The sequence below is a fragment of the Populus trichocarpa genome, chromosome 18, assembly GCF_000002775.5.
Source record: "Populus trichocarpa isolate Nisqually-1 chromosome 18, P.trichocarpa_v4.1, whole genome shotgun sequence".
NCBI lineage: Eukaryota > Viridiplantae > Streptophyta > Magnoliopsida > Malpighiales > Salicaceae > Populus > Populus trichocarpa.
Genome location: NC_037302.2, coordinates 9902990 through 9929124, shown reverse-complemented (window position 1 = coordinate 9929124; position 26135 = coordinate 9902990). Strand labels below are relative to the sequence as shown.

Below are 26135 nucleotides of genomic sequence, written 5' to 3'. Positions count from 1 at the left end.
TTTCAATATGGTGCTAGACATAGGTGCATTGTAGACTGTTAGGTAATATTTGGTTATTATCCTTAATCATAAAAGATGGAGACAATAGAGATAAAAAAAAAATTTGGTTAAAGAGAAAGAGACAGATATAAAAATAAATATGTCTCTTGAATAATTTTAGAGTAAATTTATGTACTTACAAAACATGAGATACAGAAGGGACATGTCTCCTGAAACAATGTTTATTGTACAGGGCAAAACCCGAGTCACTAGTCGAGGTCCGGGTCATGGGTCGGGTTGACCCAAGTTAGTATAAGAATAAAAATGGTTATTATCATATTTTTAAAACTCGATTCGGGGATCGACCCAAGGCAATGCCTGGGTCATGAGTGGAGTTGACCGTTGACCCTAATTAATGTAAGGACAAAAGTGATTATTATCATAGTTTTAAAACCCAAATCAGGGATCGACTCAAGGTAAGACCCGAGCCACGTGTCAGAAGGGTTAATATAAAATAAAATTAGTTATTATCATAATCTTCAAACTTGATTTGGAGGATCAACTCAGGTTAATGTAAGGATAAAAGTTTTTATTGTTATAGTTTTAAAACTCGACTCGGGAGTTGAATTGGTCAGGTCAAGTCAATCATTTCTCTATTTTTTTTAACTCGAACTAGTCCAGGTTCCGGATCAACATGTCAAGTCAGTTCTAGTTTTATAACTAGAGTTGATATAATATTATTAATTTCAACACTTAATATAAACTAAATTTTATATGTGTGTGTGTACGCGCGCGCGCGCAGGTATATTATTTTGTACATGATTTCCAAACACAATTATGTCTCTGTCTTCTTTTCTATCTTGTTTCACTTGTTTCCATTGTTTTTGTCTTTATTGTTCCAGGACAGTAATCAAACACTAACCTATGATACGCCGAGTCTTCATTTAAAAAAAAAAACTTTGAACAATTATTTATTTTATCCACTATTTTTTTTTAATTTCATCCTCCCATGTTATTTATGTTCACAAGGTTTTAAGCCAGATGGTTGGTTTCGGTTCGCATGGTATGTCATATTCATGAAGTAAAACAATATCTTGACATTAGATTAATACTCAATTTTGCACAATATGATTTAATTTTATAAACTAAAAAAATTAAAAGCACAAAAATTAATGCTCAATTAAGAAAGTTGGCAGTCGAAGAAAAATTTGACATGGTTTCCACGAAAGTATTTTTCTTTTATTTTGGACAGAAAACACTTTTCAGAAGTTGCAAAAAATTAAAAATGTCTTGTTATTTTTTTATTATATCAAGTTTGGCCTCAAACGTTTTATTGTTATATATTTTATTTTGAATCCTTATTTATTTATTTTTTTCAATTTCATCCATTAGAATATGATTTAATTTGATTTTTATATTAACTTTGGTCCTTATTCTTTTGATTGTTAGTTTTTTTTCTCTTATTTTTTTTAATTGAAAATTTTTATCTATCAAATTTTAGTTTTTATTCTTGTAATTTCTATTTATTTTATTTAAAATAATTTATAAAATTAATTTCTTTTTTAATTTCATCTTATTTTAATTTTTTTATCTAATTAATTTAATCATCGTTTATTTAATAGCTATTTATTTTACTTTCTTTAATGTGTACTGTGTCCAATAAGTGCACTTTTAGAACCACATGTGCCTTTGGCAATATGGTAAATAAAACATATCCGAAGAGTCCATGGATGTCTTAAGATGCAGGGAGTAACTGGTCTGGCCCATATAGTTAAAGAACTTTATAGACTTTATCATTACCTTTTTTTTCCCATGATCTATCATAACTAGAAGTAGCATCTTTCAGGTGTTGTTTTTTAAAATATATTTTGAATTTTTTAATTTTAATTTTTAAAGATTAAAAGTTCAGCTCGGGACTTTATGATTGGTCAATGCTTGCAGTTTCTGGGGTGTTTGAGAGTATAATAGTGGTTGTTTTTCAAAGTGTTTTTCGCTCAGAAATGCATCACAATAATATTTTTTATTTTAAAAATAATAATTTTTGACATTAGTACATCAAAACAATCCGAAAACAATAAAATAAAAAATCAAATACAGCCTTGATATCCATTTCAAAAATCCTACTTTCACTTTTAGAAATGGTATTCTTATCAGGAAAATATATTAAAACAAGATATCCAATTATTCCATTTATAAGAAAAACTGGGATACACAATACTCTTGATTTTTTTTCTTCACATTATTGACCTTTTCAACCTCTCATGACTTATTGCATGGCCTGTGCTCTTGGGAACAAGTCATTGTTTGATTCGTTTTTGTTACCAGGAATATTATTAAATATGTCTCATGGAATTATTTTAAAAAATCATTTAAAATTAAAAAAAATCATTTCTTTTACAAATAAAAAACACTTTCCACCCACAAAAAAACAAACAGTAATTTTATATTGTTTTAATTCATTCTCCCACCACAGGGCCATTGGTGACTACTGACAGCAGTTTTTCCCTTTTTCTTTCCTTTTTCGGGGGTGTGTGTGGAATCCTTTTCTTTATAAGGCTTTAATTGTGCGTGTAAAGTAGAATCTGAATAACTGATGGCCTTGCAATATCACAATTTGAGCTGTAAAGTAGCTGGATTAATCTCATCTGGTGCCTGTTTGCGAAATAATTTTAATGCTTTTTATTAGATTTTGCTCACTGCTTTTTCAGGTGTTTTTTTATTTTAAAATATATTAAAATAATATTTTTTTATTTTTTAAAAATTATTTTTGATATCAGCATATTAAAATGATATAAAAACATTAAATAAATATTAATTTAAAATAAAAAAATAAAAAAATTAAATATTTTTAAAAATACTTGCAAAACGAAGGCTACTCACGCTATTACTGTATTACATTTACATCTTCACAGTCTCGTTCTCTTCTGGGCTTCCACCCAAAATTTGGACCTTCGGCAGTAGGTGTACCAGTCTAACTGCTAGCCAAGACTGTGCCACCTGTTTCCTCCGAATCCAGCATGTGCATGCCGTCGTCGTAACGTGGGTGGGGTCACAAAAGCTAGTGGTCAACAGCCCAAAAGCTGTCTTCTAGCAAGTATAATAATTTTCTTCTATATTGCTGGGAGAAAAGAAAACCAAGCCCCAGTACAAATCATGAGGTGGCGTGGCCATTCTCTCTTTAGCTAATTTGGTGTGACCACTGACCGCCGTTGTCATTTTCAACGATTTTGTACGCAATGAACAAGATGATAAAACTTGGCTTGATCCTCTGCTCAGTGGGGACTGACTGGCTTTCAAGATTTTGTTTAATGACGACGAGAAGGGAGAAAGTTGATTTTATGCAAGAAAGTCCTGGTGAATTATAGGCACTGCGCATTCAGACAATACACGTTCAGACAGAAACCTTTGCGGGGCACGTTCAAACTCTATAATAGTACATAGGATTGGATGGGATCCGTTTCAAAGCTGGCCCTGATTCGTCACTCCTACAGGCGACAGCAATTGTTTAACATAAGCCGGAGGCCCTAATCCCCGACCACCCCTCGTTCCATCGCCGATATCAGAAACAGAACCTTTTGTGCTGTTGATTCAAGTAGGTTGGCTAGTCCCTAATCAGACAGCTAAGCTCGAGCTTACCGAATGAGCTTGATTACAAAGCAAAAGGGACTCGAAACCAGTGCTCACCATTAGAGCTTCTTCAAGATCTTACTGGACCAACCAAGAAGGTCGGCCCCACAGTATTATTTATTTATTTAACAAAAGGGCATTTTTCTTGCTTAAAAACAGCCTGTATACTTGCAAAGGCCAGAAGGGCCAGTGACACCTGTCAACCATGCTTCAACAAAATCTAACCTAATGGTTAAACCACAATCCAAGGGAAAGATGATGCACAAAAGGCACGCAAGTGGCTAAAGATTTCACAAGCTTGCTATCGACATTTAAAGAAAGAATAAAAGAATCAGCCAAGCTGTTTCATTGTTTTCTTGTATGTAAGCACTATTAGATACATGTAGTAAAAACGAAACTTCAAAATCTGTAAAAAAAAAAAAAACTTGTATGTGTTTTCACATCCAAAACATGCCGTTCTTACAATCAATGTGACGTCCAATTAATACTAAGAGGAGAAGGGATGGGTCTTTACAGAAAATTAAGGCTGTCAGTTGTCACGAACTTCCACTAAAACCTTTACTGGCCTTCTTCATCTTTCCCATTTCCATTTCGCGGGTGTTCTGGCCTTCGCTGCTCGAGCCAGAAGGGTACAAGCCATATTCACTGGTTGGTCCACTGTACTCACTGCTTGCGCCATATTCCTGGCTTCCTAATGCCATCTTCCTGAATTTTTTCATGTCCTCATTGTATTGACTGGTGTCATAGTCTGAACTGCCATATGAACCATAAACTCTGCTGTTCCCAGGTCTTATTCCTTCATTAAGATCAGAGAGAGACACATCTCCTTCCAAAGCTCTGACTACCTGCTTGGTTATGAGTTGAAGATATCAATTAGGATAGTTTATACACGACCCTGGCCTATATCATCAGACACTTTTTTCAATAAATGGTCTGTCCATGTATTAGAGTGAGACAGTATATCAGAAGATCACAAACATCTACCAGGTATTCAGTTTGCTCCTGAAAAGAATATTCAAGCTTCATTCAACTAATTACCTGACTGGTGCGTGGTCGACGGCGAGCTGAATGACGCACACAAGCAGCCGCACAAGCAACCATGCGAGCCATCTCATTTTGATCATAATTATTTTGTAGCTTTTGATCAACCAGGGTATCAAAGTTTCCATCTTCCAAAGCCCGAGTCAGTAAAGGCCTCGCCTACAAATGCAAATATAGATTGATGTGACATCCACAACTTTGTCCAATTAGCTGTTTGTTTGAAAGCATGTGTATATGCTTGCCAGCGTCCATGTTTTATAAGTGTATTCATGCGTCTGCGTTTGTAAGACCACATAGGAAGAGTTAGAGCTTACCCAATCAACCAAACTGTCCTCCATGAAAGACTGAGTTGAGTCCACAGGTCGACGACCAGTGATCAATTCCAGAAGCATGACCCCGTAGGAGAAAACATCTGATTTGTCTGTTAGTTTTCCACTTGAAGCATATTCTGGAGCCAGATACCTAGATTTAGAAGCACATGAACAATACGTAATTTTCATATTAACAGTCATCCACAGTGATATCTGACCAAAGTAGGTTACACCTAAATAGAAAACGAAACCATAACAGCATATCTGGCCATCATCAAGCCAGCCAGATGAAAGGTTAGTGAAAATCACAAAACCCCACAATTCAAGATGGACTATTGCAGCTGGTTTAAAGGTCTCAATGCAAATGCACTGAATGGGACCCGAAACACAGAATTCAAGAAGACTGAATTCTTAAAATTCTAAATGTTTGAACAGTTCTATGAAAACATGATCTACAAAAACAAGAACCACATCATCTGATGACAAGCACTTGGGAAAAGCAAGGAGAAGAAATCAAGGTCGTCATCTGGTTCATCTTCGAAAAATATCAACCAACAAAATTTGAATGTTGTGCAACTAGATTATAAAAGGAGTTCACCATACCCAAAAGTTCCCATCACCCGAGTGGAGACATGAGTATTGACATCAGAAGAGATCTTTGCTAGTCCAAAATCAGCAACCTGGGCAAAAGGAAAGAAGAGAAAAGGCAATATATCATCTCCATAGCAATTATATCAACAGGTAGAAATAAAAAGGATCAAATGAGTTCCATTTAAGATTCAAAATAAGTGCAACAATTACTTTGAACCAAATAAACCTGACTACCAAAGAAACCATATTTCATGGATCAAACAAGCTGGATGCAGCTAATACCTTTGCCTCAAACTTGAAATCCAAAAGTATATTAGATGCCTTGATGTCACGATGAATGATTTTAGGATGACCTGCATATAAATATTATGGATCACATTAGTAACAACATTGATAGGTGTAGCAGTGCAGCTTCATGTGTCCATAAGAGATTGAAGGGCTGGGAGGGGGGAGGAAGAGAAGATAAAACTCACAATCTTCATGAAGGTATGCAAGACCTTTCGCAGAACCCAATGCAATTTTTAGTCTCGTAGGCCAATCCATGGTGGGTCGCCCCTTCCCTGAAATGTTTATTTTCTATCAGATACATGTATAACCCTAATGCACATGGTGCTTGGTTAAATTTATCTGATTCAGAGTTACTGTGTTGAAACAAATCAACAACGCAGTCAAAATAACATTAAAAATAAAACCCCCTGCAACATTCATCATAGAAAAAACAACAAAAACATAACAGTGCACAAACAGCCAGGATAAAGGAATTGAAATATTTTTCAGAAAAATTTAACATAAAAGCAGATTACTTGATGGAAGAACATACCATGCAAGTGAAACTCCAAAGTGTTATTCGGAACAAACTCATATACAAGCAATCTATGAGCCCCGGTGATGCAGTATCCAACCAATGAAACAAGATGTTTGTGATGCACACGGCTAATGATCTCAACTTCTGCCTGAAATTCACGCTCCCCCTGCCCACTTCCTGCCTTTAGCTGCTTGACAGCTACTTCTTTCCCATTTGGAAGAACTCCTCTGTGCACATACCCAAAACCTCCTTGACCAAGGAGGTTCGCATCTGTGAATCCATCTGTTGCTCTTGCTAATTCCTCGTAGCTAAATGTGCTCTTAGAGAAACCCAAAGCAATGCCTGGAGAAGGTGGTGGGTATGGGTTTTCCGTACCAGAATAATTGGAGCCAGAGCCACCACTGCTGCTCATGAAAAGTGGTGGAGGAGGTGGTGGAGGCATTGCAACACGCTCAGGAGGAGGTGATGGCCTTGATGCAACGGGTGGTGGAGGAGGGGGGTTTTGCATCGCTGCAACAACACGATCAGGTGGTGGGGGAGCATTTTGTTGCCAATATTGTTGTCTGCCACCATAAGGGTCATCTGGTAATCATCAAGAAATGCTAGAAAATGAGCCACCGAGCACAAAATTACCACCAGAGGGTGGCATCAGAAAGTTGAAAGTCAAACAAACTGTCACCTGGTTCTTAATAGCAAAAGAAAAGCATCTGGGTTTGCCACAAATTGAAACTTCAAATGCATGAAAACTTGTCAAAGAAAATTTCATCTACAAATGATAAACTACTTCCTCTTTTCCTTCACTTTCTATTGATATCATGTGTTGTGGAGAACACATTTTAAACACGAATATGCAGGGCCTTTTTCTTTACAAGTGGATCTCTCCAGACAATCATTTCCACACTAGGAAGCCTTGATTCCAATTGCAGATAGCAAAAACATTCAGTAGGGTCACCAATTTCGAAGAAAACTATTTTAAAAAATACACACTAGTCTTGTAATGCAAAAAGCCAACTTAAAACATCGACCAGATCAGTGCTTCAATGCAGTCAGAATTTGAATAAAAAAAACCGTCGACCTAAACATTTAAAAATTAGGAAATTAAACCAACATCAAATGTGCATTCAAAGTCATAGAGCAAGTCCCTGAATCTAAGAAATGCATTAAAACTAAATCTATATTGAACCCAAAAATGCGTTTTAAGGAGAGAAAAAAGGAAATGCCAAGGCCAAAATTTGTAATACAGCTAAAAACCCAGTAACCACTTGTAAATCTCAACAATTTAAAATCTTAAAGGAGAAAAATGTCACCTTTCGGGCCAGGAGGAGGAGGCACATAGTACGCGGCCTCGTCATCACGTCTCCTTCTCTTCCTCTTATTACAGCATATAAAAAACAGACTCACTACCAACAGAATCGCCACTCCCCCAATTGCTATCCCCACTACCACCCCCGTCGAAATTCCCGACGACCCCCCACTTGTCGGCGTGCTCGTGCTCGTCGGCGGTGGGGGACTCGACTTTGATGTCGGAGTCGACGGCGTAGTGGATGAAGGCGGAGAGGGAGTAGACGGTGTAGTGGATGAAGGCGGAGAGGGAGTAGACGGCGTAGTGGATGAAGGCGGAGGGGGGGACGAGGGTGGAGACGGTGAGGAGGATGGTGGTGGCGGTGGTGAGGAGGATGGCGGTGAGGGTGGTGAGGAGGATGGCGGTGAGGCAGCTGGTGGTGGTGGAGGTGTTGAGGCAGGTGGTTGGGCAGAAGGGGTTGGTGGAGGTGGTGGAGAAGTGGGTGGAGGGGCTGCAGGAGTTGCAGGAGTTGTAGGGGGTGGGGTAGATGGGGGTGGAGTGGTGGTGGAAGGAGGTGGAGCCGTAGTATTAGACGGCGGCGACGTGGGAGTAGGAGCTGACATTGTGACAGAACAGAAGACAAACAAGCAGGGGATAGCGCTGGTGGTTTTTGTTTCTCTCTCTTCTTCTTTTTTTTAGAGAGAGAGAGAGAGAAGGGGGGGTGCTGTGGTGGTTTCTGAGGATATTTGAGATTTTTTGAAGTTAAAATGAGGATTGGAAGTGGAAGGAAAAAGCTGCTGTCTTTGTTTTCACATATCAGGAGAAATATTATTTGCTGTTTCGTTTAGGACAAAAGAGTGTGTGTTGGGACCTACACGGCTGGCCCCGCGCTGTGCTTTTGTGTTGGTCGTCGCTTCGTTTCTCCTCGTTTTTTTTACCTTCTATTTATATTTTAATTGATCATGTGATTTTTTATTTTTTATTTTTTATTTTTTATTTTGCAATAAATGAGGTCCTGCCTTGGAATTTTTCCTTTCGGTATATTTGCGCTGTTTGGCATTAATTGTGGGTTTCGATTTGATTGGTTGTTGCTTTGAGTTTTTTTATTATTTGGTAACATGGTGAAAGTATTTTTTTAATTAAAATAATATTTTTTTAGATTTAATACATAAAAATATTAAAAAATATTAATTTAATATTTTTGAGAATAAACAGTCGAATTTATTGTTCAATAGCTGACCATTTAGGAAAAGCTTTCCTAGTAAAAACATTAAAATGTTCTTAATTAATATCAGAGATATTAAACTCTATTTTTATTAGATTTTTTATATTGGTAATCTTTTTTCTCAAAATCAATAGGTATATCGTCTATTGTTTACCCACCGAAAGGTTTTTTAATCAATCTGTTTTCTTCTTTATCTGCATAAGGAATTTTTTCTTCCTTTAGAATGCCAAAGGTTTTAGAAAAAAAAAAAAAAAGATTATTGTATGTTGATGAAAGATCAACTATTATATCACCACTGAATTATTGGCTCGTGCTTTACTATGAATCGGTTTAATTGTATTAATATATCTGGAAAAGCACAATATATTCTAGATAGATCATCATAAACCACTTAGAAATCTCATCACTGGTTGTTATTTCATTCTCATTCATGACTGCTAATTAATAGAACTCATCGGTATAATTGCTAATAAATTTATCTCTTTATCTTAATATGTGGGAATCATTGGTATAGGGTTTGCATGTAGCCAAAAGGAAGGAAGTGCTCCTTCATCTTTTTCTTTATTTTTGTCTCGGTCATTGATTCTCGACTTCCCTTGTCTCTTTCGTGACCTCTTTAACTATTCTTACAAGATAGAAGCTCGACTCTTCAATTTGATCGCAATTATTTTCACCCTCATTTGTTCTAAAACCTCCTTGCACTAAAAAAATTATTCAACTAATCGATGAACTCGTGCGCTTATAGAGTTCCTATAAAATTAAAAAAGTTTAATTTGAGAATCAAAATCCATGATGTTTTTTCTTATTGAAAGGCTTTCTCCTTTACATATTCTTCTTAAATGAGTTTTTTTATATTGGCTAAAGATCCTTGTCGGTCTCTTTTTTCTTATGTTAAGGCTTTTTTGCCAGCTATAGAGTAAGCTTAATAATCTGTCTTTACATGTTTTTTATCATGAGCTCTTAAACATTTCTCTTACGAGGTGAATCTCTCATCTCTTCTTGTATGAACACTCATGCTCTGCGATTTCTTTATACCGTGATTTTTCTACAACACACAACAAAGCAAAAATAACCTTAGATTGCAGCACATAACAAGTAATAAGCTATGATCATTGGATTTTAATACTAACTAACATAGACAGAAGCACAAATAATAGAACATTAGCAAGAGAAAACATATTAATGATCAAAATAGGACATAACACAAAAACTTTAATTTGTAGTTTTATTGCTCAAGAGAAAACTATATTATGGTCTCTTTTTTAAGAGGTTTAAAACTCCTTAAATAAGTGTAGAAACCATCCTATGCAAACTAGAAAATCCGAAAGTAAATGAAAAGTAATAAAAATTCTAAAAAAATTACCGATCTTGATTTCCTAAATTGAATAGAAAAAAAAAGTAAAAAAATCATAAAAGAAATATTTTTCTAAACTAAATAGAAAATAATAAAATGTTTTTTCCCCTTAAAATCATCGAGCATCAAAATGATTTGACAAGATTAATAATAAATGATTCTTTTAAAACAATTATGAAAACACCATATGCAAAATAATGTAATTTTTCCATCTAAATTATTCCATAAACTCGAAGTTGGAAGAGTATTATTATATTATTTTAGAGTGTATTTGGGAACGCGGTGCAAATCGTATTATTTTGATGCGTTTTAAGTAAAAAAACACTTTAAATCACCACCGCTACTACAATTCCATACAAATCCTAAAAACACTCTAGAAAAGCATTTTACTGTACATTTTATGATTTAAAATGTAATTCCATTACTCAATGACATCCAATAATATATTAATTTTAAGGATATTTATAATAATTTAACGTGCAATTTAAAAGGAGGAGTCGATTTAATTAAGCAAGTCAATATCAAAGGCAGTAGGTTAGGGAAGGCAACACTACAAGTTAGCTGGTAAAATGCAGTGATCACCTAATTAACAGTAACTTACATGTCACTAATTACTTGTCAATCCTTGTTTGCAAAAATAGTTCGCCGCGCCAAGTCAAAAAGCTCCGGCGTTGATTCTGTTTAACGTGGAAATGTTCTACCGTTGATCACCCCGTGAATTTTTTTTATTTATTACAATAAAAAAAGAAAGGATCCAGCTGGATTGGATTTCTCCTTGTCATCCCGCCATATCGAGAAGCTAAAAATTGACTCCAAATACAGAATATAACAACTTGTTTTTTATAATAAAAATATTTGAGTTGGAGACTTTTTCGAAAAAGAAATGCACTTATTATAAATTGAATTATTGCATTTCACTAACATTCATTTTCAACACAAGTCCTAAGTAACTTTACACTTTATTCTTTTTGACGTACTATTAACATACACTAATATAGGTGACTCTCTTCTCATCGATCATTATTAACTTGAATAATTTTATTTTTAATTTTATTATTTAATATATATTTTTTAATTTTGATTTCATAACTCAAGTAGGAAATTTAGTAGATTAATTCAAGTTTTTTTTTATTTTTAATTGATTTTTTTCCCTTCAATTTCATTATTCAAGATTTAGTTAATTTTAAATTAGACTTCATAATTTTTTTAGCTTGCTTTTTATCAAGTTGTTCCAGTCTCATTACCCGATTCACGGATTAACCCGACTTAACTCAGTTTATTTTTTTGTGTCTTTTGTTTAATTGATTTTTTTTCTCAATCTCATCCTTCAACATTGGGTTGATTGAGAATTAAACTTTATAACTTGTTTTGATTTTCTTTATATGGAGTTATCCTAGTTGCATAATCTGGATTGCGGGTTTAACAATTAACCTTAGTTGAGTCGAGTTGTTTGTTTTATGAATTTTTTTTAATTGATTTTTTTTTCAATTTAATACTTCAACACATGGTTGATTGAAAATTAAGTTTCATAATTTATTTTGATTTTTTTTCTATGGGGTTATCTCGGTCTCACGATCCGGGTTGCAGATTTAACAGGTTAACCCTGGTTGACATAGGTCAGTCCAATATATATTTTTTTTAATATTAAAAAAAAAAGATATTGTCTTGAAATTTATTTTAGTCAAACTACATTTTTAACGGTATTTCAGGTTGTCTTTAAACCTATCAAGTTGACTAAATCACATCAAATTAACCTTTACATGATTTAAATTCTTTTTCTATTAGAAAATATATTAGCAATACCTAATTATTTTTTTATTAAAAAGATTAATATACTAATTTTATCACCATAATCATAATCGTATCATACCATAATAATCATATCATAACAATATAAAAAGAATAGAAATACGAATGTTTGGTGTAGACAGCTGTGTAATTGATATGTAGAGATTTATAAATTAGGTGAAACGAGCAAGTCTTGGTTGATTTTAGAAGGGTTGACAACTATGCTTTTCAAGTTACTAGAAGATTGAATTTTAATTAATGATTTCTTAATTACTGAGAGCTGTAAATATCTATTTTCAAAATTATTTATAAACACCTATCTATCCAATTCAAACGGGAACAGAGAGAGAGAGAGCGAGAATATCCATCAAAATAGACCGTCCCCCAAGTTTAGGGACGTGTTTTAAAAAACATATATTACATATATGTTTTAAAAAGCATATATTATAAACCGCCCCATTCTTGGTAACAACTAGTTTACTAATGAATTGCTTTCTAAGATTGTGTTTTTTTTCACATTAACACCACTTGTCAATTGATTAAAGTACCTTTCATTTTAACATCGAGAGAGTGTAGTTTAATTGGTCAGATTTTAGGTTTGTTCCTTGTAGATCACCAGTTCGAGTACCACAAGCCTTAAGACCATTAGAAGTTTACCCGGTCATTAATTTTAGGAACTTGAAGGATTAGTCGAGGTGTGCGTAAACTGACCCGGACATCAACAGTTACCAAAAAAATAGTTTTTATTTTTGAGGTGATATCGTGTTTTTGAAAAGAAAAAATTTTTATTTTTAAATTAATTTGATATATTGATATTAAAAATAAAAAAATTATTTATAAAAAATATTTTAAAAAATAATATTATTATAATATCGTTCAGACTAGAGTCTGTGTGTTTTCACACCTCAAAAAGACGAGGAGGATGGATGTAATCCTCACGCGTTATCAAATTAAAGAAGAGTCCAGCAAGAAAAGGGAGAAAAAGACAAACTCTACTCCCAAATCTCAATCCATTTGACTGTCAAGGCCAAAATTGAGTTCGTCGTTTATGTTTTTCTTTGCCTATTCGGACATTGTCGTGTATGTATTTCTCTGTCGTTAGCCAACGACAGTACACACACGGTAAGGAAAGGAAGCTTGTGATTAAAAAAATAAAAATAAAATCACAATCTTATTTTCGATGTGTGTGGAAAATATCTATACCTAAAATCATGAATTTGTAAGAGTTTCTTATTTTTTTTTTAAAAAAAACAAATTTTAATCTTTATTGTTTTTTTTCCGCAGCGGGAGAGTGCCACCTAATAACCTACACTGTAAGCATTAATGGCTCTTCTATTTATTTATTTTTAATCTAATTTCTATAATATTCTTAGATTAACATTTTTAGAGGTACATGGCTTTTACAAAATTTTCTATACATTTTAGGCTGGATTCGATGCCCAAAGAAGGGCAGTCCAAAATCAACGCAACGTTTCGCAACTATATATTCTTAAAAAATTATTAAAGTGTTAAACGGCACAGTTTCCGTGATAAAAAAAATAATAAGCCCCGTTTGGATTGCCGTTCAGATTGACTAAATTTTATTTTTTATTTTTTTAAATTGTTTTGATGTGTAAATTAAAAAATAAATTTTAAAACATAAAAAATACTTTAAATATTGCCGTTCTAAATAACTCCAAAGTCTTGTTGAGCCGGTCAAGGATTAGGTGACCCTATGGCTAATATGGTATCAAATTCTGATAGATTCATAGCTGTGGCTGTTACTCCAAGTAAAATGCAAGCCAGCTGGATACCAACGGCTAACCACGCCTACGAAAAAATCTGGACGTGTTTCCTAATTAAAAAAAAGAGAGGGCCCACTTGATATATTTATATACCCAAATCATATCATATTTGAAAAGTCATATTAGATTATTTTATTGCTTTTCATATGATTCCAAGTGGTCATGTGATCATTCCTATTCAAGCTTTCTATAACGTTCGCAGGGAGGAAATTAACGGTGCAGCTAAAAAGAAAAAGAAGGGAATAAAAAAAAAACTTTTGAAATTTTTTTCTTCATTTTTTTTAATAATTTTTGATAATTTTAATTCACTAATATATAAAAATAATTTGAAAAGGAACTAAACCCTAAATAATTTCATTGCAGGAGGCCACTTCTGATGACTTGTAAGGACGCAGATTGTGGGGAGGATGGCAGCATACATGCAGTCGGCGGGATAAAAACCGGATTCAGGTAGACCTGAGAAGGCAGGCGTTGCCTGCTGCACAGGCGTGGTCAAAGCTGAGTGGCAGGTGGCTTGTTTAGAATTATTAGTTTATGGCGTTCTTGACTTGACAATATCAACTGTACCCGCCGGAGCCTGCTCATTGCCCACATATATAATATTCAAATAAAAAAAAATTGAAAAATTTACGCAAATGAAAGTTGCTTTGACTCTCTCTCTCTCTCTCTGCTTACCGAAATAAGGCTTCTGCTCGTAGCTGGCCAGAGTGATCAAGGGTTGCCTGAATTTTGAATTTTCTTTTTATAAATTTAGTTTGTTTTAATATACTAATATAAAATATAATATTTTTAAAAACAATCAGTATTATATTTTCAAATACTCGGCCTGTAAATTAATCCAGGCTTCCATGTCTCTTCGTTTAACTTGTTGGCAGGGAGGAGGAATGGAAGGGTTGAAGATGGGGATTGTGGGCCATGGAGCTCACATGGAGGTGGTAATATATTATATCCATCTCATAATTAGTGCCATGACATTCGCTCGTCTGACCAAAAGGCAAAATATTCACCTCAATCCAGCTCTCCAGTCTCGCATTAAAATATGGAGACGTTCCTTCATCATTTGGAATCTTTGCAAAGGTTTCATATTCCTCCTTTTATATATATATATATATATATATATATATATATCAACATGATTTCTAAAATAATGATAATAGTACCAATAGTAATAATACCGGGAATATATGTGCTAATTGCAATAATTATTTTTCCTTACTTTTACAAGTGGCAGCCATGTAAGGTGAGTTAATTATAGAGTGTTTGTTGGTCAGGTCTGCCGCGCTTCATGGAAAGCATGTAGAAAGTGTTTGAAAAAGTAACTATAATTATTTTTTAAAGTTTTTTTTATTTAAAAATATTAAAATAATATTTTTTTAAAATTATTTTTAATATCAGCATATCAAAATGATTAGAAAATATCAAAAAATATTAATTTAAAATAAAAAAATAAAAAAAATTTAAATTTTTTCAAAAATACTTTTGAAATATAAAAATAAATAAAATCATAATATATATATTTTTTATGAAATGCATTGTGCGGCTCGATACCCCTCTAAAGAAACACACTCTTGTGATTTTGTACCTTGCTGTAAATTGTAAATGTGCCTTGTGAAATACTGGTTCTTACCATTTGATGCAAGCATTGCGTTTTGAAGTGTTTGTTTGGGAATGTGGTTATGATTGTTTTTTAAAATATTTTTTTTACTGAAATGCATCAAAATAATATATATATTTTTTAAAATTATTTTTAAAATCAGCGCATCAAAACGATCCAAAACACAATAAAAAATAATTTTTAACAATAAAAAATTTGAATTTTTAGAGAACACGGTTCCCAAACAGTCACTGCACCTACTTTAAAGAATTATTATATATTTAACTCAATCACACTAAAATAATTATGCATATTCTAGTAGCGGTCATGTATGTGATAATTCGAGTTTTAATAGTTTTAATTTATTTAACTACTATATAATAATAATAATAATAATAAAACTATCTTTATTGTATAGTCAAGCTCAAAGGAACCTTTTCATGGAGAAAAACAACAATCACTTACTTGGGTAAAAAAGAAACCTTCCAAATGCTGGGCCACGAGCCCGGATAATTGCCATGTTTATTTTCCAAGATTTTACGAATGATTGTCTCCGTGAATTGTGGGAACTGGGAAGTGCTTATCTTAATCAATGATGTCAATTCTGTTACTTTGATATTCTGTTTTTTCTTAAAAAAAAAACATTTTTGTTTTTGAAGGATATCCTGGTTTTTTTGTTCCATGATACAATGTTTATATATATTTCAAAATATTAATTTAGGATATATTATTTCAATTCAAATATAAAGATAAATTAGTTTTAAATTATTCATTGCAAAGACATTTAAATATAATTTTAAAATTTAAAATATTACTAAATAGTCAAGACTAAAAAGAATTTTAATTTAAAATAATTTAAATACCATCTCCATAATTAACATAAAAATAAAGATCTTGATTTTCGGTTGGTACGTAGATAAAATCATCAACTAGACATTCTAATAAATAATCATTTCCACTAAATTTATTTTCGGTATTAAAATAGATCTCTTTATCTTTAAAGTCAAAGCGGCAAATGTGCTTCACTAGTTTTTCAATTTAAATCCCCTCTATCAAAAAAGCTAGGTTCTTCACATTCAACAAGTTAATGTTATCAAAGCTAAATAAAATCCAAAACATTCATTAGTTTGTTCAAATTTCTATAAAGTACAAATATAAAAAAAAACAATATAAATATAAACCCCCCCCTCCCACACACACACACACATATATATTAGTGATATATTCAATTTTTAGAAAATAATAGTAATGTTAATGAAAATAGTAATAATTATTTTCAATATTATTATTAATATAATATTATAAATATTTTACCTTTGTTCAATCCTTAAATTGTAACGAACAAAGATCAAATCACTTGATCTCTTGTGTTCTATCCTATTTGGCAATATATAAATTCAAATATATTTCAATTTCTCTCACAAGCATGGACTAAGAACTTAAAATTGCAAGCTTTTAAAGTTCTATAATATATTGTCAAATTGCTCCCACCATGCAACTAATTAAAATAAAAGTTGAATACATTAGTTATTATAAATACAAAAAATAACATTTATATAAAAAAATACAAGCAATAAAAGCGAGAGATTGATAAAATTAGGAATTTAGATTTTAGCTTTAAGCTGGGTCTCTTTATTCTACTCTTTAGATAATAAAATTATACTTTGGTTTTGTCAAACTATTATCTGGAATGGAATAGACGGAGTAAACCCAAAATATATTGGTTAAAAATTAGACGAGAAATCCAGAATAATTCAAGATCCTGAGTGAGGTGAAATTTGTTTCAAGCATGTGATTAAAAATATATATTAATTAGGTTCACTAAAGTTAAACCAACTTTTAATTTTTTCAGTTGTTATTATAATTATCTAGTTAATGGTGGAGTTTTGTTATATCTAGTGATCATCTCTAAATAAATAAAAATTTTAAAACTGGCAAAAAAGGATAAAAATATATTTTTAAAAATTATGAAGCTCAATCTCCAATAAATTTAATATTGTAATATGAAATTAAAAAGAAAAAGACTTGGTGAAAAAATGAACACCAAGTTGATCTTGTAATTTAGTTTTTGTTAATAATAATATACTTTTTGATCATAAATATATTTTTCAAACATATGAGATTATGAGGGGAAATTAAGCTGTTTCTTAGAATTATCATACCAAGTATGCTTCAAATTGTAAAAACTGAGACTTTTTTTTTTCTTTTTTTCCAATACTTAGTTTTCTTTTTCAGCCCTCGTGAATTATGTTTTTTGTTTTTTTTTTAATTCTATCAAGACGGATTTATGTTTACCATTACAATGTATCAACTCTTTGATCGTTTTCTTTTACTAAATAGTGAATAGTTTCTTGATTATTTTCGTACATGTTATGAACATATTATTCCTTTTCTTACTATTTAAATTCAAAAATTAAAAAAACAATTTAAATCAAGACAATTCATTTCCAAATCCCATCCTTCATGTTTTTTAAAGAATTTTTTATTTAAAAATATATTAAAATAATATTTTTTTTATTTTTAACATTAATATACCAAAAAATACAAAAATATAATTTTTTTTCTCTAAAATTCCAAACCACGCACTAATGCCCCAACTCTTTTTTTTTTTTTCTGTGCAAACGATATGACATTTTAGTTATTCTTCGATAATCTTCAATAATTTGACAATAGCAATGCAAGTAATCATCGAAGTGCACATAATCTATACAGGCACTCACTCAAGATTGCCTCAAGGTTCATCTCTGTCCAGCAACTATTTTGTTGACTGCATGTGCCCATTGCCTTTACAATAAATTTAATAACAACAATATGGAAGCAATACATTTTTATGCATCTCAGTTTATAAGAATGCTTCGTTAAGAATGGGATATTGGCTTGTGGTATGGATCGATCATAACCTACAATGCCTTCCATGGCCAATCATCTTGAGCTTATGTTCCAAGACAGTTGAGCACTAACTAATGGTTAAAGCAGGAGCATAAATGTTGCATGTACAAAGACCATAAGCTATCTATTCTGCGCTGTACCTTCACATTTCTCCTTCGAGCTGCACAAGCTTTTGCTGGTCCCTTCACTAAGATCATCGAGGCGAGTGCCTTGTTGATGCTTCATGGGAATGCAAGGAATCAGGTCCCAGGAAATGTGCTGCCTGTGCTGGAAAGGATTATGAATGCGCAAACAACAGAAAGTGAAAAGACGGACACCCAAGTATTCTCGGTGTACATCTCCATTGCATCTGTAAAGGAAAACTGAGCACGATTTTCAGCCCAGTTACGGAGTCGATCTGCCTCTGCAGCATACAATGCCCTTCCCTGCAAGATATGAAGGTATATAAATCCTCACTTAAAACGGTTTACAAATAGGAGGACACCAGTTCGAAAAAAGTGTTTCAGTGCAAAAGCACGAGAAGGATGAAAAAAACTGAATTTTAACAGCATGAGAATATTGCAAGGGTTGAGTGAACGAATCAACTAAGCAGATGACTACGAAAGCCATTTTCCTTGCCTGCCTGGAATGGTGGCAACCATGCAGGTAAGATGCTAGTAACTAGTAAGAAATTTCCTCGAGCAACCAAGATTACCTGGTCATCAAACCAGCGGCCTCGCCTTAACCATGCAGTGACCAAAGCAAGTAATATCCTAGGAGGGGTCAAGTAACTGATGGCCTTTCCTGTGCCCTTCACGACACGCATCCTTGGGACTAAAGTTCTAGCAACTGTTTCTGGAAGCTCACAGATGATATTAAACATTTGTTTGTTTTTTAGTGTCGAGCCACTGCAAAAGAACCAAACCAAGCATGGAATGAAAGCATAATTACTAAGTGGACAAGTACAATTTCAAATGCAAATAAGTGATCTACAAAGAAAACTTTCATCTGATGCAGACCAGTGCATAAAAACATTGTAAAAGAACAGATTCACATCCACAAGCTCATAAACAGTTTCAGTTTAATTGACAAAGGGAGAAAGAGTCTCACAGTACCAGCACAGAGTGATCTTGAGCAAAAAAGAAATAGGTAAGCAAATATTTGCAACCTCATTAGATAATTGAGATCATAACCACAGTAGCATAGCACCTGCCCAGAAAAAAACAGATAGGCAACAGGTATACCTCAAGAGCAAATCTGTAAGAACCATTCCTGGAGATGCAGTATGTATTCCAACTTTAGATCGCTTACACTCCTTCAAAAGTGATGCTTGAAGCTGCCTCAGACCGCACTTTGTTGACCCATAGCTAGAAGGTTCAGAAGATAAAACAGGGTAAGCATCATGCACAAAGCAAGAATTTTTGATCATCACAAATGCTGCAGGTTATGCAAGTGAAAACTTTTGGCCTCTACCAATGAGTAAATAAGATACCACCACTTCAGTAAGAAGTGACAACTTACACAGCTGTGAGAGGGGTACTAGATCCCCCGGAACCTGCACCATCCATGTTGAAAATGTGCCCCCCCTTCGGCTGGTTCATCATCATTCGCATGGCTTCTTGAGTGCATAAAATAGATCCAACCAAATTTGTTGACACAATCTATGATAGAATCAGCAGATTATTCAAATTAATTCAGAATTAAGATAATCATATCAACATTGAAATCCTTTACTATATAAGAGAATAAGAGACAGAGTCCGATCAGATTTTCAAGCATCATCGAAGTATGCGTCCTCAATCTCAAAAAAAAAAAAAAAAAACAAAAGAAAGAAAGAAAGATGTGTACTCATACTTGTGAGGGTGTGCGTGTGTGTCTGGGGGATTTTGATACACTATCCTGCCATTTCACTTGACCAAAGCTTATTAAATAACAAGCACTCCAACTACCATAACAGGCAACCATTTGTTGTCAACTATTAGGGTGTTAATTTCATCAAGAAGGCTTCATATTCATTTATGACGTATGTCTTAGTTACCTGCTTAATATCTTCATCAGTAAACTGCAACAAGGGTCTAAAACCTTTATTTGTGCCAGCATTGTTTATCTGTGAAGGATGAAAATGCATGTCAGAAATTACAAGCAATCTGTAATTGCACAGCACAAGGAATACATGGAATTCTCATATTTTTGCATCCCGATCAGGACCATTGAACTAGCAGGAAATTGAGAGATTTAGAGATTCTGGTTATTAGAGTAAATCCAAAATCATAGTCCCGTGTCTGAAATGAAACATCAATTATAACATCAAGTATGCTACTTTCCAACGATAAGATGCTCGATAATGGAGCCCTTCCCCAATCTCAAATCAAGCCTTCACAACTTGAGCAGCATCAAATTAAAGGGAAATTTTTCATTATCAACGCATGTATGCATGAAGAGACACATACACAGGACAGGGAGAGACAGGGAGAGTTAAGACAAAGTAAAGTGCAAGTTACACAGAACGGCAGCAAATGCCAAAACACTCACCCATATATCAATAGAACCAAATTCATTGACAGCAAAATTTGCTAATTTCTGCACATCAGAGGGTTCACAAACATCACAGGCTATGCCAACCACTTTTGCATGTGCCAAACTTGTCCTGTTTGAGGCAGTGATCATTCCTTCCTTGAGATTCTCCTCAAGCTCTCTAATTGTCGTGTCTACAGACTCAGGGCTGTCTTTGCAGAGAATCAAGCATGGAGTGTGAGTACAAATACTGTAAAGATGAGAGAAAAAACACCAACATCCTTGTTTTTAGTGTACAACCTGCGTGAAGCAACAACTACATGATCACCAGAAAGAAGAAATTCTCGAGCAAGAGCTTTTCCCAGTCCTCTTGTACTAAATCCATCAGTTTAAACATGCACCAGGAAAAAAATACCCACAATTAGCACAATTTCCTTGCAAAAAATGTAGTCATCAAATATAAAAAAGCACAATTTCAGGTGAATTGCCTGTTCGTCTAAATGCAGAAAAATAACAAACATGCTGAAGAAAAGGCCCATGGATGTATTTTGTTTAGTCATCAAAATGATGCCTCACGATTATGGAATATCAAACGAAAGACTAAATTATAAGACTAATGGGACTCCATAGAATTTAATTAACCAACTTATTCATGAGATCTGCAGGAGGGAGCGTACCTTCCAGTTATGACAACATTACGCGGACCAGCTCGACAGTGTTCATCTAAAACCATGTTAGCACCTATCATAGTTCCAATAATAATCCCTCCAAGCCAGCTATACCAAATCAGTGTATTCATCTGACTGTCGCCACCTTCATTAAAGAATTGCAGACTATTTAATATGCATGTATAGAACATCAATCTAACAGCATGAGAAGAGTGCAGGGTAATGGACATCATCCTTGTTGAAATAATGTGTTTGCTAACCTGACAACTGAAAACCAACAGCAAGCACTACTCCAGTGCTCATCATGGTCACTATATATCTTCCAATTTGGAGGGCAGCCTGGATCATGAGTGAGGAGTTAAAAGTTGAACTTATATTGACCAATCTTATGAACAAGAAGACAGGGTGTTTTTCAGATTTTGAAATGAAACGGAAACGAATCATTCAATCAAGCTAAACAGTCCTAATTAACTCAACACACTGGATTCTTGAAATTTCTTAGCAACAACTCAGCTATTCAATCAAACACATGCATAGGCTCATTAAATTGTTAAATCACTCAAAAATCAAAGCAAAGTTACCCGCATAAAAAGGCATCAAAGTTATTCACAAAGATAATAGACCATCTATTCCCAACTCACCGAAGAGAAAACTTCCTCCAATCTAGCAACTGCCTCTCTATGCTCCTCATTTGACTGAGAAGGCAAAGTACCAACCCAAGAAACAGCCTTTTTCAAAGAAGTCCAAAACCCACTTCCCTTCTTCGACTTGCTCTGATTTTCCTTCAGAATTTCATACTTTTCCTTCTGCTTCTCTTCCACTCCCCCTCCATCCTTAGTCTTAAAAGATCTGCACTGCTGCACACACAACGCATAACTTTTCTTGTGTACCCCAAAACCTGAACTCAAAAAACCCCTCCCAAGTGATCTACTTCTCTGGTGTTCTTCGAAACTAAGTTTATCTAGGTTTTGTGGGGATATGTGAAGCTTAGTTATCATAACAGCCATCTTATGGATTACAATTCTAAACTATGGGAGCTCATGTACTTGACGAAGCGTTCCAATATCTTATTGTTGGTACTGCTGAGTACTGACGCTGGTCATGTAAGAAATTACCCCCAATCTTCTAATGATTGAGGAAGTAAGAATTCAGTACCACAGACGAGGTTATGTAAGAAAAGAATAAAATATCTGAGAGAGAGGAAAGGAGAGGAGATTCGGTGATATTAGCACTTAGCAGACGGAGGGGAATTGTGTTGGCCACACGTTAAAGCTAGCTCATCTCTTGTGTTCTTTCTGACACGTAACTTAGGGGGTCTGTTCTCTTAGGTCACTTTCCAGTTCCCAGTTTTTTTCTTTCCTGTACGCATCACTGCACTCTCCGTTTGCTTTGCCTTTGAGCAATGATCTATCTGATAACGTAACAACACGACACAACGGGTCTGCTAAACACCAGTATTTGTCAAAGCTCTTAATTTCTGATATAAAACTACTTCAGGAGTTTTTCTTTTTATCTTTTTACAAAACATAGAAATAAATTATTTTCTCGAGTGTGAGTGTTTTCTGTTCATCCAAATAAATTATTTTTTATTTCGTGAATAAATTAATCTTGTACGCATCACTGCACTCTCCATTTGCTTTGCCTTTGAGCGACTGGGGTCCGCTGTTCTTCAGACGTACACTGTTCATTTTTACCGCGTCTTTTTTCTTTTTGATAATCCAACTTTTCTTCCCTCGTAATTTCATTTTTTAAAGTTATATTAGTATAATCTTACGTGTTGGACTCTTATATATGCAAATAAATATTTCGACAAATGAATTAAAAAATCCATGTTCTGAAATAAAATTTCAAGTTATATATTTTTTAAATTAAATAATATTGATTAAATTTAATAGACAAACTAAACAGATCTTATTTTTATTTTAGCATGGAAAAACTTCACTTTAATCCCTAAAGTTTGAGCTCGTATATTATTTGACCTCTATTTTCATTTTCATTTTTATATTTTTTTTATTTAAATCTTAATTAATATCATCACTCTTTTTTTAAAAAATTGTTTAGTTTAATTATTTTTGAAATAGTAATTATCTTTTATTTTATAATACTTCAAAGAGATTATTATAATTTATCTTTAAAATTTTAACTCTTATATTTTATATAAATAAATTGTATTTGCATAATACATTTATAAAAAACCAAAACTAACCTATGAGATAAAATAAATAAAAACACATAAAAATAGTCAAAATAAAATATTTGTATATATACATCTATCTTATATTTTTTATATATTTTTTTATTAAGAAGATGAGCTTGCTTCTTATATTAAATCATTATTAAAAATAATACAAATGTAGAAAATTTCTATATCTAAAAAAAATAGAAAAAAAAAGAAGAGAGAGAATAAAACAAAATGGAGTTGTTGTTGCCAAAACGATACCTAGATATATTATTTAATGAAAGGGTTTTTGCTAGAGAGAAAAGTAAGTGTTTGTGTCTTCGTACTCAACAGTTTATAGATATATCACTAGTTTTTTATTTGATGAGTTATATTATTATTTTTTTAACATTTTTAAAAATATTTTAAATGGTGATAAATTAGATGAAATATTAAAATAAAATATTAAAAAGAAAACATATTAAAATGACCCGGGCCAATCATTATTAACCTATAAAACTCGCGATCTGGGGTATAAGATCTTGATAAAACCATGAAACCAATATCGAAACAAATTTGAAAACCCAATTATAATGAACCAAATATTAAAAAATAAAATCACCAAAAAAAAAAGTATAGAGGCCTTTATAGGATTAGATAATCATGTCCAAGCCTCATTTAATGAACTTATAACTTATCTTATAGGTGTGCTTATATAAGGTATTGAATTTAATAATCTATTATCAACTCACATCAATTTATATTAATCTGGACCCTTCTACATGTGATCAATATTCATAGTTCCACTTAATGAAGTATTTAACAAACTTATTTTCTATTCTATCCCCTCCAAATCAAACAATACGTGAACAAACAGAGAATTTAACTATAATGTACATGCCACTATGTCAAAAGCGGTTTTGGCCTTCTCTTATGTCATGTAATACACCTTACTCTAGGTCCGGGCCCCCTGCATCTTGTCACCCTAGGCATGAGTTCGGCCTCTACTGCCGCTGACCCCTGATAGTGTCTGTCTGGCTGATCTATTCATAGTGGCAGACTACTATTGACTCTGAGCCTACTGATGATTTTGGGTTATTTTAGTCCTACGAGGACAATTCCCTTGGCTTAAGTGTAGGCAGTCCGACCACCTATGCTCTCTTCGATGGATATAACACTACCTTGATATTGCATAACAATCCCCTTGGTGTCTTTAAAAGGTGTACTTCACATCCTTTCCACCCTATGTTGCTCACTAGGAACATAGTGTGAGGCAAACATAGAGAAGTCATGGAACCTCCTCTCATAATCGAGTACATACATGTCTCCCTACCTCAAGGCTAACAATTGCTGCTCTTTAATCTTTCTATAATAGAAGGAGTATAACTGATGTTCAGACTATGTTTATGTTCTAAACTTAGCCTAAGTCCAAGATCTTGCGGGTCTCCATGACCTAATCGTTTCCCATCAAGATCGTGCCCTATTAGAAAGTAAATGAGCAGCACAACTCATTCGCAAGCCCTCTATGAACTGCATCTGATCTAGGGTATCCTCTACTATTCGAAGCCACTTGCTTGTTATCTTAGCGTTTGGTTCACCTAAAAAGAGCTCACACCTTAGTTCTCTCATACGTTTTACAATCCGCACTAATACGACCACACTATTAGTTGGTGTCATAATCACTTATGCTACTTGTACCACCAAAGCTACTGGGATTGTTAGGGTTGAGGCACCATAATCACTGCCCTTACTATTTGAGCTATGAACAAATGATCAGCATGTAATGTAGGAACCATTGCAGATGTCTGTGCCATATCTAGGGGTATAACTCCCTGTTTCTACTGGTTTAAACCCTTGAGTTGTAACCCCTTAGTCTACTCAAATTAGTATCGCTATTAAGTCCAACCGACTTTCTTAGTCTTGACTGATGAGACCCCGGTGGCATATGAGAGGCCATATCCTCTAATGGGTCCTTTCCTTACCTCTCATCAAATCTTTCTCCTGTCATCACACCTTTCATCATGTGGACCATCTTGTTACATGTCAAAAATTTATTAAATTCTCTTTTCCACGCTTGAACCCAGACCGAAACTCTGATACTAACTGTAACGACCCCAAACAAATTATAATACATATATTTTTAGTTACCGATTATATATATGTAAACTGAAATTTTGACAGTCTTCTTTGTATTTTTTTATATCAAATTATCGACTCAATATTTCTAAACTTATAAACATCAATCATAATAATCATACCATCATTTGGACCTTTAAAACTCAACCATAATATCAAATTCTCATTTTTCATATTCTATAGAACAATTATTTAGAGTTAATTTATTCATGGCATGCATCAAATTCTTTCATAGGTAATTGTGTTTAAAATATATATACAACCAACCAACTGTAATTCAACTTAATAATAACAACATCTTAAAATACATCATACATAAGTAATTTAGTTAAATATTACAATTCTTAAACACAAAAGCGAGTTACAACAAAATATTAGTTCTTCCAATAACATTAATTACTTAATAAAAT

At 33.5% G+C, this 26135-nt stretch overlaps 2 protein-coding genes across 2 annotated transcripts; both read right to left on the bottom strand.

Moving 5' to 3' along the window:
* Window positions 1–3916: 3916 nt before the first annotated feature.
* Window positions 3917–8418, bottom strand: LOC18107742 (proline-rich receptor-like protein kinase PERK1). Its single transcript, XM_006371991.3, has 8 exons — window positions 7662–8418; window positions 6370–6936; window positions 6023–6109; window positions 5832–5902; window positions 5562–5638; window positions 4962–5109; window positions 4645–4806; window positions 3917–4451 (listed from the first exon to the last, which is right to left on the bottom strand). The coding sequence occupies exons 1-8, from the start codon at window positions 8257–8259 to the stop codon at window positions 4143–4145; spliced, it is 2019 nt and encodes a 672-aa protein (XP_006372053.1). The 5' UTR covers window positions 8260–8418; the 3' UTR covers window positions 3917–4142.
* A 9743-nt stretch (window positions 8419–18161) lies between these two features.
* LOC7458766 (probable chlorophyll(ide) b reductase NYC1, chloroplastic) lies at window positions 18162–22805 on the bottom strand. Its single transcript, XM_002324384.4, has 10 exons — window positions 22073–22805; window positions 21692–21770; window positions 21441–21576; window positions 21064–21138; window positions 20782–20971; window positions 20288–20356; window positions 19771–19910; window positions 19494–19616; window positions 18965–19157; window positions 18162–18695 (listed from the first exon to the last, which is right to left on the bottom strand). The coding sequence occupies exons 1-10, from the start codon at window positions 22436–22438 to the stop codon at window positions 18510–18512; spliced, it is 1557 nt and encodes a 518-aa protein (XP_002324420.2). The 5' UTR covers window positions 22439–22805; the 3' UTR covers window positions 18162–18509.
* Window positions 22806–26135: the final 3330 nt, after the last annotated feature.